The sequence below is a fragment of the Trichoderma ghanense genome, assembly GCF_004382785.1.
Source record: "Trichoderma ghanense strain CCMA-1212 chromosome Unknown scaffold_0, whole genome shotgun sequence".
In the NCBI taxonomy this organism is placed as follows: domain Eukaryota; kingdom Fungi; phylum Ascomycota; class Sordariomycetes; order Hypocreales; family Hypocreaceae; genus Trichoderma; species Trichoderma ghanense.
Genome location: NW_027395663.1, coordinates 545,369 through 561,478, shown reverse-complemented (window position 1 = coordinate 561,478; position 16,110 = coordinate 545,369). Strand labels below are relative to the sequence as shown.

The 16,110-nt window shown below is 53.4% G+C and overlaps 4 protein-coding genes across 4 annotated transcripts; 1 reads left to right on the top strand and 3 right to left on the bottom strand.

Moving 5' to 3' along the window:
• Positions 1-3,459: 3,459 nt before the first annotated feature.
• CCMA1212_000198 (uncharacterized protein) lies at positions 3,460-4,509 on the bottom strand (the record flags this gene model as incomplete). The annotated part of the gene is made up of 1 exon (XM_073697678.1): positions 3,460-4,509. The coding sequence occupies one exon, from the start codon at positions 4,507-4,509 to the stop codon at positions 3,460-3,462; it is 1,050 nt and encodes a 349-aa protein (XP_073563236.1).
• A 2,459-nt stretch (positions 4,510-6,968) lies between these two features.
• Positions 6,969-9,995, top strand: CCMA1212_000197 (Cleavage factor two protein 2; the record flags this gene model as incomplete). The annotated part of the gene is made up of 2 exons (XM_073697677.1): positions 6,969-7,114; positions 7,253-9,995. The coding sequence occupies 2 exons, from the start codon at positions 6,969-6,971 to the stop codon at positions 9,993-9,995; spliced, it is 2,889 nt and encodes a 962-aa protein (XP_073563242.1).
• An 899-nt stretch (positions 9,996-10,894) lies between these two features.
• On the bottom strand, positions 10,895-12,649 carry CCMA1212_000196 (ATP-dependent RNA helicase DHH1; the record flags this gene model as incomplete). The annotated part of the gene is made up of 2 exons (XM_073697676.1): positions 10,895-12,346; positions 12,425-12,649. 2 exons carry the CDS (start codon positions 12,647-12,649, stop codon positions 10,895-10,897), a joined length of 1,677 nt encoding a protein of 558 aa, XP_073563241.1.
• A 1,108-nt stretch (positions 12,650-13,757) lies between these two features.
• Positions 13,758-15,585, bottom strand: CCMA1212_000195 (Glutaryl-CoA dehydrogenase; the record flags this gene model as incomplete). The annotated part of the gene is made up of 3 exons (XM_073697675.1): positions 13,758-14,251; positions 14,353-15,396; positions 15,471-15,585. The coding sequence occupies 3 exons, from the start codon at positions 15,583-15,585 to the stop codon at positions 13,758-13,760; spliced, it is 1,653 nt and encodes a 550-aa protein (XP_073563244.1).
• Positions 15,586-16,110: the final 525 nt, after the last annotated feature.

Below are 16,110 nucleotides of genomic sequence, written 5' to 3'. Positions count from 1 at the left end.
CGCCAGCCGCCTCAATCCTCCAATCCCATTGATACTTGATAGTTCTGGCAATCGGACCTCGTAAGTCGATGCAGATGAGTTGGTAGCACTGAAAAAAACTTGGCACTCTTTTAAGTTGCAATAAAGCTTTCCCATGCGTCATTAGCGGGCAATGGCGCACACCTTACTCTTAATCCTATCGCCGCCAAGACCATGCGTATCTCGGATTCGACGGGGGTTTCGCCTTTCTTTCTCTTTCTTTTCTTTTTGTGCGCGGCGAACTGCTGACCGTCTGGAAGTCTGTTCGGAGCTAGAAAGTCGACCTGTCACATGAGGATTGATAATCGGGGGGGAACGCAGCTGAACAGGAGTTGCTCTATCCGTACGGCTTTCGTCATGTACCATTCCCTCGTTTCGTTGACGGGAGCTTGGATATCGCTTTTCTTTGCCCATTTCTTCTCTTCGTATTTTTCTTTTCCTTTCCTTTTTTGAGCATTGCTCGTATACATGGGTAGGCTACGTACGTAGTCTGTCTATTTGCACGCCCATTCATATCTGGCCCCTGCTCTTCCCCCTGGGTGATGTAGGCGGCGTGGACATTCGAAGCCTATTTCAATCAACAACAGTTCATCCATGAACTATACCATGGGATCTCGTCACCAAATCGTTGGTATGAAGAAAATGCCATTGCGGCGTGGCTTGTTTGATGAGAAGCAAGCCACGGCAGAGAGTGGCTTGGATATAGCAGCTTCACATATGCGGTCGTGATGGCTCATGAGGTAATTTGCTCATTCAAGTCGATGGTCTAGACTTTGTGCGCTGCCTTTATGCTCCATGTACAGGTAGTTGTATCATGGTGAGATAGAGCTCTATCAACGTGTGGTCTTACTCTAAAAACTTTATACACTGTCACTGTCTGGAACATAGATGAGCACTACCTTCTGCTACTATTGTCGTCTTCCTCTAGTCTTGCTACCTGCATCTCTCCCGAGTGTATAAAGTATAAAGTGCCTTGATAAAAAGACGAGAGTTCACCCTTTAGCCGTGGATTTAGAATGCTGGAAAGCTGCTCCTTGAAGAAGTACGGCTCAAAGGGATTATAAATCCTTCGTCGGCGCAGCTCCTCTTCATTGGGTCGTTGTCACCCACTGAGGGATCTCTTACGCCCACATGGGCGATACCATGGGCACACGAAGCGCGTGATGTGCTTCATCATTCGGGTCGGTCTTGGGTGTAATTCGAGATCAAACTGCATATACTCTTAGGCGCACGACTGACGAGGTATTCGGCGAGAGCTGATGCCCGAGACGACTATGTAGCTTCAGCATCTTGGGAATAGCTAAAGTGTACTATGCTGCAAGCTTCTTTGGAGTCTACGGCGGAGAATAGATCTCCAAGTTTAGCCCTATTCTATCATGTGTCTCTGAGAGTATGCTACTTTTCTTTCGCTCATCTTCCCTTCCAGTCCTTGAACTTCAGGCCAGAAGAGATGCGGCAAGCTGCTCCTCGGCGTTCCCACCCGCACCATGTGCGCCTCAGAGGGGGGACACCCGCAGCTGGGATTCTCTAGGCGCTAGCTGTATTTGACGACCGGGAAGTCGTTCCAAAGCGAGTTCCAAGAGCGTAAAGAGTTCCCGCGTGATGCTTGGTACAGGAAGTTGGGGAGATGGACAAGTGTCGGAGGGAGAAGAGACAGAAGAGAGTCAATGAACATGCTCTGACCGAAGCAAACAACCGAAGAATGCTTGTAAAGCCGAGAAAAGAATAGACTGCATGGACAGCCATGCGCAAATGAACCGTAGGTCAAGGAGAAACTTGAAAAGTGTGTTAAAAGAGTGTCGGTTGACCAGATAAGAAGAGGGGGGAAAAGAAGAAAATGGATCAGAACGGTAGAGACGCATGAGTTACAAACCCATAAGAACCTGTTGGCTCCTCAATGCCACTTTGTCCCATCATGCAAATGTCACCAAAGATAGCACATGGAGCAAGCCTAAGTATCTAAGCTTCCCATCGTGACAACCCCGTCTATGCGGCTAGCGGTGGTAGCAAGAATCATAGCGTACATGAAGAAGACTCCATTGGCAAGGGGCAGAAGCGTACCCATGTATCTAAACTGCATGACTGGCGGGGACGGCGTTGGAGTGACGGCGCAGACGACATCCCAGCCGCGGGATTCTTCCTCCACGCGCACCATGGACGATGCTAGGGAAGACGGCGAGACTCCAGATGTAGACTCGGAGCTCTGATGGGAGCCGAGGAAAGGGGTGGAAGGTGGACATTGTTCCTGATGGCTGAGGCGGCTTGGACGTAGTTGGAGCAAGGTAGAGATTCGCTGGTGAGCTTTCTGCAGCGGTTGAGTCACTGTACTTGTTATTACAGACGTCGGGACTCCAAACGCGATCCATGCCCGTCAGACACTTCGAGGTATGTAAAGAGTCACAGAAGTGAGCAATGCGGCTCTACGTTGGCCAGACCCCCGTCACAGCCGCCAAACCCCGCGGAGGATCGAATGGACACAAACCAAAGGAAAAAGAGGGAGACAAGTCATGATACCTAACCCAAGCTTAACCTTGCATTTATCGCGACTGCCACTTATAATCTCCCTTGTAGGTAGGCGTACCTTTTCTTCGAGGCAAAACTCTGTGACGTTTTGGTGCTTAGACTTTAAGGAGTCAACATGGCCTCTTGTCGGGCACGATTAGGTATTTCGAATTCGCGGTTTCTTTGGGCATTGGTGCAAGGATGTTTTGGTAGGCCTAGCCACATCACGAACCTTGGGTCGTTTTGTCCATTGTCACAATCAGAACCCTTCTCTAGCGAGCGGGAACATCCGCTAGGATTGACGGCGTATCTGAGGAGGACAGCATATTCTTCAGTAGAACATGTACATCCCTGCGAAGAGAAAACAGGTGTAAAAGTGTTGCTTGTGTAAAACAGGGTAGCCCATGAACGTCCAACTCACGAAATACTTGCGGTCAAGTGGGAGGGGCTCGATCACAATCACCGCGCAAAGACCAGCTTGGGTAGAAGTCTTGTCAGTGTCAGAAGACATCTCAAAATGCGTTTGTGCTCTTAGTGAGCCGGCTTCCGTGACGATGGCTCCCACGAGCTGTTGATATCCAGTACCTATATCTAGATCTAGCAGGAGATGATATTGTCATACATCAGCAGTAAGAGCGACAAGCTCAGTCCATGTGGCATGTCCAAAGCTTCTTCCGAGTTCTCTGGGTGTCGACTTCAGTGCAGGAAACCATTGTCACTCCTGAAATATTGGTCAAAGGATTCAACACTTGCTCTATTACCACATGTAAACTACTTAAAACTACCTACTCTTGTGTATAAAGCATGACCAAACAATTGCGAACAGTTCCAACTCAGGAAAAGGATGCACAATAACAATAGCAGTAGCGATATTGACGAAACCGCCAGCATCATGCAATTAGGCTACCGCTGTCATGGACCCTTCTTGAATGGGTGCCTTCAGACGGCGTCCCGGTTGTACAATTCCCGTATACTTCCAGGCTGAGAATGAAAGCCGAGGGACTCTCGCGAATATATTGTCATCCATTTCCATGATCCGTTGTCTACCAAGGGGGCCTCGGCCCCAAGGTGTTGCCATGCGCGTACGACAGTTCTCTCGGAGGAGGCCAGAATCATGAAGTCTGTCTCGCAGTAGGAGCAAGAGCCAAACTTGCGCTCTCCGGTCCTAAAAGAAGCATGGATAGCGAGTTCAAGAGCTCCACGGGGCCCCTGGAGCATTCGAGCCCTGGTTTGATCTCGAATTTGCTGGGGAGCGAACAAAATCAGATGGTTGCATACATGAAGCCATCCAATGGCCTCCGGAGATACGTCTTTGGTGGATTTTTTGAACACCCAGACAGTTTGCATGAGTAGTCGTCCGTCAACGATCTTGGGTAAAACAACGACAACGCCGCGGATCTCGTTGCTCATGCCCCATTTCTTTCTTGACGCAAGCACTTTGGAGTAGGGCTGCATCAGACTGTCGAGGTATGCTTTATATTTCCTTCGGAGAACAGGTCCGCCGTTGCCCTCCTCTTCCAGGAGGCGAGTATACTTCAAGGCGAGTTGGGCCTGCTGATATTGAAGAGTGTATCCTCCCTGGTGAAAATCACCCCCTGTGAGAAATGGCTGGCGACAGCCCTTGTAGTCAACCGTAGATGATCCCGGGGTGTCGCGTTGGTTGACACGATGGGTCTTCGTGCACAAATGGCATCCGAAGATATTGGGTCGGCGGTAGGCCATGGTAAAAAGGAACCTTGAGCGCTGGTCAACTTCCAGTCGGTCGGATGAGATGGGGTGCCGGTCATCCTCGCGCGCCTTGTAGTTGTCGATGAAGATTACCCGCAACGAGGAGCAGGTTTGTGCGAGTATGATGCGTTCGTATTCAGGGAGGTGCTCAAAGACGAGCAGAATCATCTCGACGGGGAGCTGAAGAATCGCGCATGATGGATTTTGCTTGGCCTTCCCGAGTATAAGGCGGCGAAGCGACTGACGGACCATGAGAGTCATGATGATGGTCGTGTTGACAATGAACGATGGGGAGAGAGTTGTGTGAGGGCGTGGAATTGCTTAGATAGGAAAGATTGCGACGAGAGCGATGAAAGCGATGATTTGATAGGATTATTGGATTATGAGAGGCGAGGGAATCACGATGTGCTGCAGGGAAGAGAACTGAGGGAACGGGGGGCGGGGGGCATTGTGTGATTATATACCTTGAGTGGCTTCGTTCACACCAATTGCTAGATTTGTTTATACGCTTTGCCAAATTGAATCACCCCAAGATGCTGAAAATGAGTTCAGGGCGGGCCGTATATTACCTAGTAGGAGGTTTTGGTGGCTTGTCCGAAGTCCCAACTCTGGTTATCATCGTTGATAGAGTTCACAGATTGGCCTCATCGGGAATAAAGGGGGGCCATTCAAGCTTCATGTGGTACGGCTGAGTCGCGCCAGGCGGTTGTCCTGCCACCACACGACTCCAAGGACCATTAACGTCGACACAGAATGGTTATCATCATGGATGTCGTTAATATGTCCAGCTTGACAGCTTGTTGGTTGGAACCTGACTCAATCTTATCTTGAGCCTTCGCCTCACCGCAGGCTTGGGCTTGTCCGACGCCTCTCCACTTGATTCTCGACAATCGTGCCACTGCCACGATCTTCGCTTTAGGCATGGGGGGCAAGGCAGGATAGGTTGTGGAGGAAGAATCCAGACGATCTGGCTTTGAGTTTTGTGAATCCTTTTCTTGTTATCCAGCATATCCAGCACCTCAAACCAGCTACACAGCAACCCAGCAACACGCTGTTTTTTATACTTAAATTTAACCTTATTTTCGGCCTGTCAAACGCAAACAAGCACTAGCAAGCACCAGAAAGCCGCCCAACCACAACGACAACGGCGCTGTTTATGTGGCTGATATCGCAGCGGCTGTTTGAACTCTAGCTGCCACTCAAAAGTCGATGAGGTAAACAAAGAAACCAGAAGTAAACAAACAAACAGTCAAGGTATTGAAGAACAGGAAAGAGGTGCAGGTGTCTGAGTGTATAGATTGGCGCGCTTTACTTGTCCTGTTGACTTGATTATACTCATAATAATCTTCATCCCTTTTATAACTATCCTTATCGTCATCATCACCTCAACCGTTCCCATCATTCTCTCCGATCTCTACGCTGTCAGGACTCACTCTGCAAGATTGACGCTTTCCAATACTCTCCCTCTCTTTGTACTATTCATCTTACGCTTTCTACTTGCTACGTCCCCTTTCCCCACGACGACGCGATAACCCCTCTCATCTTTCTTTTGTCAGCAAGCTTTTCTCATCATTCGACGTGGTTGTCACAGCTCAACCAACAGAATGAAGTTGCCGGATACAACTTGGTGACCAAGAAGCTTGATTTCTGGTATATCATCTTCCGTTCTGTTACTTTACGTTGGCTCCTCTTAAAGAAGAGAATCTCCCCATATACTCATATTGGGTAGGTATGCAAATGGTCGGCGTTTGTTGCTGGCTGACATTTGTTTCCAGCGTCGTCTTCCTCCTCCGCTACCTGTCTATGGATGGCCAACCCTTCTACCTTTGAACAGCAGTCCTTCTAAGCGTAACATCAGATGGCGGATATGTGTATCAATGACCTTGTCGCCCAGTTCAGGAAGCAAAGCGAACCGGACACACCTCTCTTCCGTTCTGCATCTTTCTTTCGCCCCTGACCACGCCCTTGCTTGGGGACGAAGGTCTTAGCCTAGCTTTTCACATGGGTTCTTTTTACAAGACGACTGTCGTCCGCAGATGAGCAACCATGAGTCAGGTTGGAGGGCGACATAGTGCAGGATAGCAAAACAAATGGAATCCTCAATCATTTATGCCATTGTAATGTTATGTCTCGGTTTTCACGCAGAGTACAGTCGAGATAGGGGCTGCCCAGCACTCTGGCTTCAGGTTGGCCATCTAGCATGCCAGTCTAAATGCAGAGTTTATACTGCTAGTGGCATATTGTAATACTCAGCGTAAATAAAAAAAAGCAGCAGTAGTAAGCACATGGCGTTTCTGGGGTATCTCGTAGCTAGGTTGGGGCTCTATATCATTTTTATTGCGCAGGTGGTTGCGCGTCTGCATAATAAAGTACCTGAGCAATTCAAATGAATCGAAGTTATTCGCACACCCAAAAGCGGAAAGCTCTCCATTTCCGGCCGGTTTCGACCCGCCGATCGGGGAATAAAGTATCCCCGGCCCCGCATCGAAATCCAACCCATGTCCAGCTTGTCTCTTCCAATCCGGCAACCAAGAATTACTTGCAGCATGGCGACGCGATTCGCCCACTAAACTCGCCCAGTACTTCCTTCAATCCGCAACCGACTGCGAGACATCATTCTCAGTTTCTCGAATCTGAATCCTTCAGAAAGACGAGAAGTCATGCTGTAGGAGAGACTGGACCGAAAGCATTGCCATCGCGGCAGCAGATAGTCGACAACCATGTTCACATTCTGCCCGCTCCAGGGCGCTCTGTCGGAGTCGCTCGCGTCGCAGTCGCTCTTGGAGCTCGATGGGGGGGTCAAGGTGCTGGTTGATCTGGGATGGGACGAGACCTTTAGCAGCGACAAGCTCGAGGAGCTGGAGAAGTAGGTACAAACCAAGCTGGAAGATGTCCAAATGGAGGATGGCAACAGGGAGGATATCGAGCATCAAGCGTTGAGCGTTGAGCAAAGGGAAATGCAAGCAAAGCAGAAAAGGCAGAGCTAACACAAGCTTCTCTACAGACAGGTTCCCACACTTTCACTCATCCTCCTCACCCACGCCACCGTCTCGCATCTGGCCGCATATGCCCACTGCTGCAAGAACATTGCCCTCTTCACCCGTATCCCCGTCTATGCGACTCGCCCCGTCATCGATCTCGGCCGAACCCTCACCCAAGACCTCTACTCCTCCACTCCCGCGGCAGCCACCACCATCCGCCAGAGCTCGCTCTCCGAGACGGCATACGCTTACTCACAGACCGCCACGACTGCGCAAAACCTCCTTCTACAGTCCCCCACGCCCGAAGAGATTGCGCGATACTTTTCTCTCATCCAGCCGCTCAAATACTCGCAGCCCCATCAACCCCTGTCCTCGCCATTCTCTCCCCCGCTCAATGGCCTGACCATTACGGCCTACAACTCTGGCCACACGCTCGGTGGCACGATATGGCACATTCAACACGGGCTGGAGTCTATTGTATATGCGGTGGACTGGAACCAAGCTCGTGAGAATGTTTTTGCTGGGGCTGCTTGGCTTGGTGGTGCCGGAGGTGGCGGCGCAGAAGTCATCGAGCAGCTGCGCAAGCCCACTGCCTTGATTTGCAGTTCTCGCGGCGCAGACAAAACTGCGCAGGCGGGTGGTCGCGCGAAGCGAGACGAACATCTCCTTGAAATGATCAAGACGTGCGTCAGCCGTGGCGGCACGGTACTTATTCCCGTAGACTCGAGCGCTAGGGTCCTAGAGATTTCCTATCTTCTTGAGCATGCCTGGCGCACAGATGCTGCGAACAGAGACGGCGTGCTCAAGCACTCAAAGCTGTATTTAGCTGGCCGCAACGTTTCGAGCACCATGAGGTATGCGCGCAGTATGCTGGAGTGGATGGACAACAACATTGTCCAGGAGTTCGAGGCCTTCGCCGAGGGTCAGCGAAAGGTCAATGGAGGCAGCGAGAAGAAGGAAGGGGCGCCGTTCGACTTCAAATACTTGCGACTCCTGGAGCGAAAAGCACAAATCACAAAACTTCTCAGCCAGAATATCGAAAACGGAGAGACGCATGGTCGCGTGATCCTGGCCAGCGACATCACCATGGAATGGGGATTCTCCAAGGACTTGGTCAAGGGTCTGGCCAGGGACACTCGGAACCTGGTCATCCTAACAGAGCGGCCTAGCTTAGCCAGGGAAGACGCTCCCTCAATTTCAAGGACATTATGGGAATGGTGGAGAGAGAGGAGAGATGGTGTCTCTACGGAGCAAGCTAGCAGCGGAGACACCCTGGAAATGGTTTACGGCGGCGGTCGGGAACTGGAGGTTCGCGAAGCTCTCCGTGAGCCTCTAGAAGGCGACGATCTCGCCATTTATCAGCAGTGGTTAGCGACGCAGAGACAGCTGCAGGCAACTCAGCAGGCCGGCGGAGCGGGTGTGCTGGAAGCAGCTGCCGACGTCGTCGATGATGCATCATCCGAATCATCGTCCGACTCGGAAGACGAGGGTGAGCAGCAGGGCAAGGCCCTCAACGTGTCTGCTACCATGGGCCAGGCAGGACGCAAGAACGTGGTTCTCAAAGACGAGGACTTGGGCATCAATATCTTGATCAAGAAGAAGAACGTGTACGATTTCGACACACGCGGCAAAAGGGGCCGGGAACGCTCGTTTCCAATGGCCATCCGGCGGAAGAGGACCGATGACTTTGGCGAGCTGATTCGCCCAGAAGACTACCTACGGGCAGAAGAGAAGGAAGACGAGGCAGTTGACGGTGCCCAGGTCGCTGCAGAAGACGACAAGCTCGGCAAGAAGCGCAAGTGGGACGATGTCGCTAAGCAGGCAGCCGGTGCCAACAAGCGACCCAACATGAACCGGACGGCTACGGCTGACGATGCCGAAGCCATGGAACTGTCCGAGGGCGCTGCCACGGACGAGCTGGACGCGGTCGAGGATACCGAACCGGAGGAACCCACTGGCCCGAGCAGGCTGGTGTACAAGACGGAAACGGTGACGGTGAACCTGCGGGTCGCCATGATCGACTTTAGCGGACTGCACGACAAGCGAAGTCTCAACATGCTGATCCCCCTGATACAGCCGCGCAAGCTGATTCTCGTGGCGGGCACTCGGGAAGAGACGACGGCTCTCGCAGCGGACTGCCGGGCCGCGCTGGCGTCGGACGGAGACCGCTCCGTTGACGTCTTCACGCCCGAGGTCGGCACCTGGGTGGACGCCAGCATGGACACAAACGCCTGGGTCGTGAAGCTGGCCGACCCACTGGTCAAGAAGCTCAAGTGGCAGAACGTCCGCGGCCTGGGCATCGTCACCATCACGGGCCAGCTGCTCGCCTCGGCCCTCGCCCGCCAGGCAGGTTCGGAGCAGGCCCACGACCACGACGACGACGTGGCCAACAAGAGGCAGAAGACGACGGAGCCGTCGACGTCCACCGCCGTCGCGCTCACCAACGCCGCCGACACGGCCGCGATGCCCACGCTGGACGTGCTGCCCGCGAACCTCATCTCGGCCGCCCGCTCGGCCGCCCAGTCCCTCCACGTCGGCGACCTGCGGCTCGCGGACCTCCGCCGCGCCATGCAGGGCGCCGGCCACGCGGCCGAGTTCCGCGGCGAGGGCACCCTCGTCGTCGACGGCTCCGTGGCCGTCCGCAAGACGGCCGAGGGGCACATTGACGTGGAGAGCGTGGGACTGCCGCTCGGCGGCAAGAGGAGCACGCTGTACGAGGTGAAGAGGGCGATTTACGAGAACCTGGCCGTCGTGGCTGGCGCGTAGGGAGGAGCCAAGGATGGGAACAAACCAATCCATGTCCTCTTTTTTTTATTTTACCTAGATGATTTGGGTCAATACGGTATACCTATATGTTTTTTACTCTAGGGAGTCGCACATGTAGCAGACAAGTATGTTTAGAAAGCACAGCCTACCTTTTCCCACAGGGCTACATGAATAGGTTAAAGGGGAAGTAGGATATATGTATCATTAAGAGAGAAGCAAATAAGCACCTTATCTTTAAAGGATCCAAGCATCCTCTGCTGGTGAACAGTTACTTTTATAATATTGTTACTTTTTCCAACTATTATATATTATTCCTGCTGCTTTTTATTCTACTACTACTATTCCTACACTCTGCTAGTAATACTAGTACTGTCCTTACTCTTGGCTATCATTATGATTTCTGCCCTTCTTCTTATTCTCCGCTATTATTATACTCTGCTATCCCTTCTCCTAAAGTTACACCCAAGTAAACATATCAAGGCACTTATGTATAGGTAGTAGGTACCTACCTACCTTATACACATGAGTAGTATATATCTCAGTGAGGACTAGGTAGGTAGTTCTCACATCTGTCTCTAACTGGATATTGTGAAAAGACTTTCCCCTACCTAGCTATCTCAGCCATGGGGATGTAATCGCAGTCGCAGCAGCAGTAGCCGGGCTTGTTCACAGTCCATGAGACGGTCACATGAAGCGTACTGCCTAGACACTGCAAGATGAGAGAGAAACTGTTAGAATTGCCTTGCCTAGTCTACAAGTTCTACCAACCAAGCTTGTCCAGTTCCTCTCCCAATTTTTTTTTTTTATTTTTTCCAAGTTTTTTATCCCTTCAACTTCGACAACCACCACACCCCTTCACATCCTCCTGAAGAGCAAGGGTCTTTTTCTGATTTAGTAGGTTAAGATGGAGGATCCCGCGGTGGCTGGCCACGGCCTCGACCACCGTTGCTGCCGCTGCCGTTGCCTCCTCCGCGGCCCCGGTATCCACGGCCACGGCCGCCCCGGCCCCGGCTTCCGTTGTATTGGGAATTGGCATTCTGCTGGCCATTCAGAGGCTGCCAGTTTCCTTGGGCCTGCTGCGGCTGCTGATGCTGGTTGTGAGCCGTCTGGGTCAGGGCGGGGACCTGGACGGGAAATGACTGCTGCTGAGGCAAGGCACCCTTTGGAGCATTGGAGATGGGCCGAGGAATGGATTCGGGGTTTTCGTAGACGTAAAGGCTCTTGTCGATGCTGGCGGGAATAGGTTGGATCTCGGTGCCGAGATCCCGTTCGATGTTGTAGAGGTTGAAGCGGTCGTCCCAGTTGATCAGATTGATGGCCAGGCCCAGGTGACCAAACCGACCAGAGCGACCGATTCGATGGAGATAGGTTTCGGCATTCTTGGGAAAGTCAAAGTTGATGACAACGTTGACGGCCTGGATGTCAATGCCTCGGGTGAGAAGATCTGAGCAGACGAGATTCCGGCATACGCCGTTGCGGAAGTCGTGGAAGACTCGATTTCGGGCATGCTGCTGCATCCTAGCATGGCTGTAAAAGCATGAGTAGCCGAGTTCTGTAATCTTCTTAGCCAGCAGCTCGACCCGGTTGGTCGAGTTGCAAAAGATGATGGACTGGTTGATTTGCAGCTTGGAGAAGAGCGTGTTCAAGCAGTGGACCTTCTGCTTTTCTTCGACAAAGGCGTAGTATTGGGTGATACCCCGCAGGGTGAGTTCGTCCATGAGGTTGATTTCGTAAGGGCTGGTCATGTTTTTATCGGAGAAGTCCTTGACCGAGAGGGGGAAGGTGGCGGAGAAGAGCATGACCTGTCGGTCCTTGGGGTGGAATTGGAGCAACTGCTCAATGACGGGCGTGAACTCGACCGAGAGAAGCTTGTCGGCCTCGTCCATGATGAACATGGGGCATTCGCTGAGATCGGCAACGTTCTTTCCTGCGAGATCCAGGATTCTGCCGGGAGTGCCGACCACGATATGGACGGGCTCCTGAAGACGGAGAATGTCGTCTCGCAGACCAGTACCACCAGTTGTGACCATGACGTTGACGCCCAGGTGCTTGCCCAACGTCTTGCAGACTTGTGACGTCTGCATCGCCAGCTCCCGTGTGGGGACGAGAATGAGGCATTGGATCTTTGAGATTTTGGGGTTGATGCGTTCCAGAGCAGGGATGACAAACGCTGCGGTTTTGCCCGTGCCGTTCTTGGCTCTGGCCAGGATGTCCCGACCGGTTAATGCTACCGGGATGGCTTCCTCCTGGATGGGTGACGGCTTTTCGAAACCTGCCTCGAAGATTCCCATAAGTAGGTCTCGTTTCAACGCAAAATTCTCGAATTCGAGACCCTTGGTCTTTGTAACGTCCTATTTGCAGCACAGCGTCAGCCACCCGTCCAAGTCCAAGCAGTGGTTCGTCGGGGCGACGATAGAAGAGGAACAAACCTCCGTCTGTTGTCTGTTATCCTTGGCGGGAATGTTCAGGTTTTGTTTCCAGTCTTCATTTCGCGGAGGAACGCCATCGCTAGCATCGGCAACAGAATCAGCAAACGAGTCAAACACAGCGGCCGAGGGGCGTGCTCCTTGCCGCCGGTGAGGGGGGAACGAGGGGGGCCAGAAGTGGTACCTCAGGTGGGAGGATTGCAATTGGTCTGCTAGTCGGTCGGCCATGCTTGGCTGGTTTCGCGATGCAGAGTCCACAGGGGGGGTTGGGAAGAGTCAGTCAAACGAGAGGGAAGTCGCAGAGCGCTGGAACGAAGACGCAAGCTGATGGGCGGTTTGCGAGGTCGGCGTCGTGTCTGTGTCGAGGAGATGGGGAGAGAGAAGAGAGGCAGAGACAGAGGCAGATGGAGAGAGAGGGAGGGAGAGAGGCAGAGAAGTTGGGTGAGATCGTGATGGTCGTCTGGGGGCGCTGGGAAAGAGGGAGTTTGTGAGAAAGAAGCCCAAACGGCAGAATGAAGTTGCAACTCGCCGCACTTCAATCTCAGCCGCCGCCGTTCTGGTGGGGTCACGTGCCGGCGGGGCTGTCTGTGCTCGCCCAGGAATTGCACGATAAGGTACCTACTTACTTACCTTGCAGGTATATGTACGGAGTACTGGGAGCTGAGGTTCCAAGGTATCACTCACCGGCAATACCTAGGTAGGTACTAGCCAAAGCGTCGCCGCTTGAAGCGCAATCAGGAGATGCGTGCGTGAGACATGTGATGGAGGCGATGGGATGATGCAGACGTGGGGTTTGAGCCGTCTTGTTGTTCTCTCAGGTCTTCTGGACGAGTGCATGCATGCCTTACCTACTGATTAAGAGCTGGCGGCGGATGTATTGATGCTGCCCTGTTGATCCGACTGTTCTGTCCCTGAGCTGCATCTGCACCCCAGACGGCAATAAGGGGGGGAAGGCTCTACTAGTACCCAGTTCTCTATTCACCTACCCAAGGTACCTTTCCTTGGCTATAGTAGAAGGAGGTAGTAGATAGTATAAGAAGTAGCAGCTATAGAAGAGAAAGAAATAGCAGTAGTATAGAGAATAGCGATAATAGAGGAAATAGCATAGAGTAGTAAAGAAAATAATAGTAATAGAAAGAATAGCTAGAATAGGATATATACTAGATTTAGCAGAGGGTTATAGCTTGCTATTATGCTATAGCGAGTGCCTACTACTACTAGGTAGAGATAATAAACTTTACATGCAAGTTGTAATCGTTCAATCTATAGGTGGTTTGTCCTAAATCACCACTACAGACGCAGACCCATACACCAAACCACACCCAATCCTTCCTCCTCACAGCTTCATCCCCATCGCCTTCGCAACCCGCAAGCTCTGCCTCATGCTCAAATCCAGCATAATCTCCTCCGAGCCGCCCGGGATCGCATACGCCCTCACGTCCCTGTACAGCCTCTCGACCTTTCCTCCCTGCCCGCCGCGCGAGTACGACAAGCCGCCAAAGATCTGGCTGGCCTCGCGCGCGCAAAACTCAAAGGTAATGGTCGACTGCGCCTTGAGGCCGGCAATGGGCCCGCCCAGCCGCAGCATCGCCTCCGTCTCGCCCATCTTCTCGCACTGGTAGACGAGGCTCTCGAGCCAGCTGTACGACGCCTCAATCTGCCGCGCCATGTGCGCCAGCTTCATCCGGATCACCGGGTGCTCAATCAGCTTCTTGCCAAAGGTGCGCCGCTTGTTGGCGTACTTGACCGACTCCTCGTAGCAGACGCGGGCGAAGCGGATGGACTGGATGATGATGCCCATGCGCTCGTGGTTGAAGTTGGTCATGATGACTAGATTTTGCGTGTCAGCCCAGCTGTGTCACATCTTGAGAGATTGATCATGCCTTCCCCGCCCTGAAGTGTATCATAGGGAGGCGGAGCTATATCCTTACCCCGGAAGCCCTGGTTCTGCTTGCCAAGCAGGTTCTCAACAGGCACCTTGACGTCCTCAAAGGTAATGTACGTGGTGCCAGACGACCACACGCCCTGGCAGTCCATGCGCCGCGTGGTGACGCCCGGCCCGCGCTCAATCAGCAGCAGCGAGACGCCGTTCATGCCGGGCCCGCCCGTGCGCACGGCGGTGGTGAAGTAGTCGGCCCAGACGCCGTTGGTGATCCACTTCTTCTCGCCGTTGACGATGAAGTGCTTGCCGTCGTCGCTCAGCTTGGCCTCGCACGTCAGGTTGGCCACGTCGGAGCCGGCGTCGGGCTCCGTGATGGCCAGGCAGATGCGCTTCTCGCCGCGCAGGATCCCCGGCGCGATGCGGTCCTTGAGCGCCTTGGAGCCGAACTTGAAGAGCGGCGGCCCGCCGATGCCGAAGCCGCCGATGAGGTTCCAGACGAGGCCGCCCGAGCCCGTCCGCGACAGCTCGTCGGTGATGATCATCTCGTGGAACAGGTCCCACTGCTCGGGCGGCACCGACTGGATGCCCGACGGCACGTACTCGGTCGGGTACTTGATGCCCAGCAGCCCGGCCAGGTAGCCCCGGCGGCCCATCTCCTGGTAGATCTCCTCGGGCACCCGCTTGGCCTCGTCCCACTCCGTCACGTACGGCTCGATGTCGCTCTCGATCCACTGGCGCAGCTCGGCGCGCAGGGCCACGTGCGACTCGTTGAAGTACGGCGAGTGGTAGTTTTGGTACCAGCTGGGGTCGCCAAAGGGGATCTGGTCGCCAAAGGCCTCCAGGGGCTCCGACTCGGCCTCGCTGCTGCTGCTGCTGCTGCTGCTGCTGCTGGAGGCCTTGACGACGGCCTTCGCGGGAGCCTTGGGAGCAGGCGCGGGAGCCGGCGCGGGCTTGGGCTCCTCCTTGGGCTTGGTGTCGAGCGAGCCGACCTGCAGCTTGGCCTTGTACTTCTTGAGGATGCCCTCGTTGTGGTATTTCCAGAACTGCTTGGAGGCGTCCTTGCCGGCGACGCGCTGCAGGATCTTTTTGCCGCCTGCCACGCAATCCAACGGTTAGCACGGTCGCCGTACATGCAGCAGAACAGAGGAAGGGGGAATATGCGCGCACCAGGGTGGTCGTCCTGGAACTTGGTCAGATCGTAGACGTCGCCGTCAATGGTAATGTACAAGCTGTCGGGCTTGTTATGCGACGCAACGTCGCCGGCTGTGAAGACCTTGGCCATGGCTGGTGGAATGGGTATCAACTCGTCAAATCAACAGTGCTCCGATCAAGAGTGCGATTCAGTGAGAAATCAGAAGGAAACGGAGTCGAAGAGACGAGACGAGTGAAGAAGCAACGAGTAGAAGAAAAAGAAGAAGCTGAAAGGGACAAGTGACGAGACAACTGCGTGCGCGCGCCCCCATAAATTCCCATCGGCAAATCGTCAATCACATGCTCGGCCTCGAAGGATCAAGGCTGCTGGCTCGGGATGTTCCCTCCACCACGCATGCGAGCCGTCAACATGTGGCATCTCTACGACTATTTTTCAGCTAGCCACCAAATAGGCAAGCCTACCTAGATAGGTAATAATGGTTGGCCTGCAAATAGAAGACAGATCGGTGGCCTTGCTACGTCTTCCTACAGCACTCTCTTCCCCCCCAAAAGCTGCAAGCCATGGAAAGGTCCGCACGGCCATTCCCCCACAAAAAGGGGACCGGCACCCATCTCCAAACTCCACAGAATGCTACAAGTACTGTGCCGACAAAGG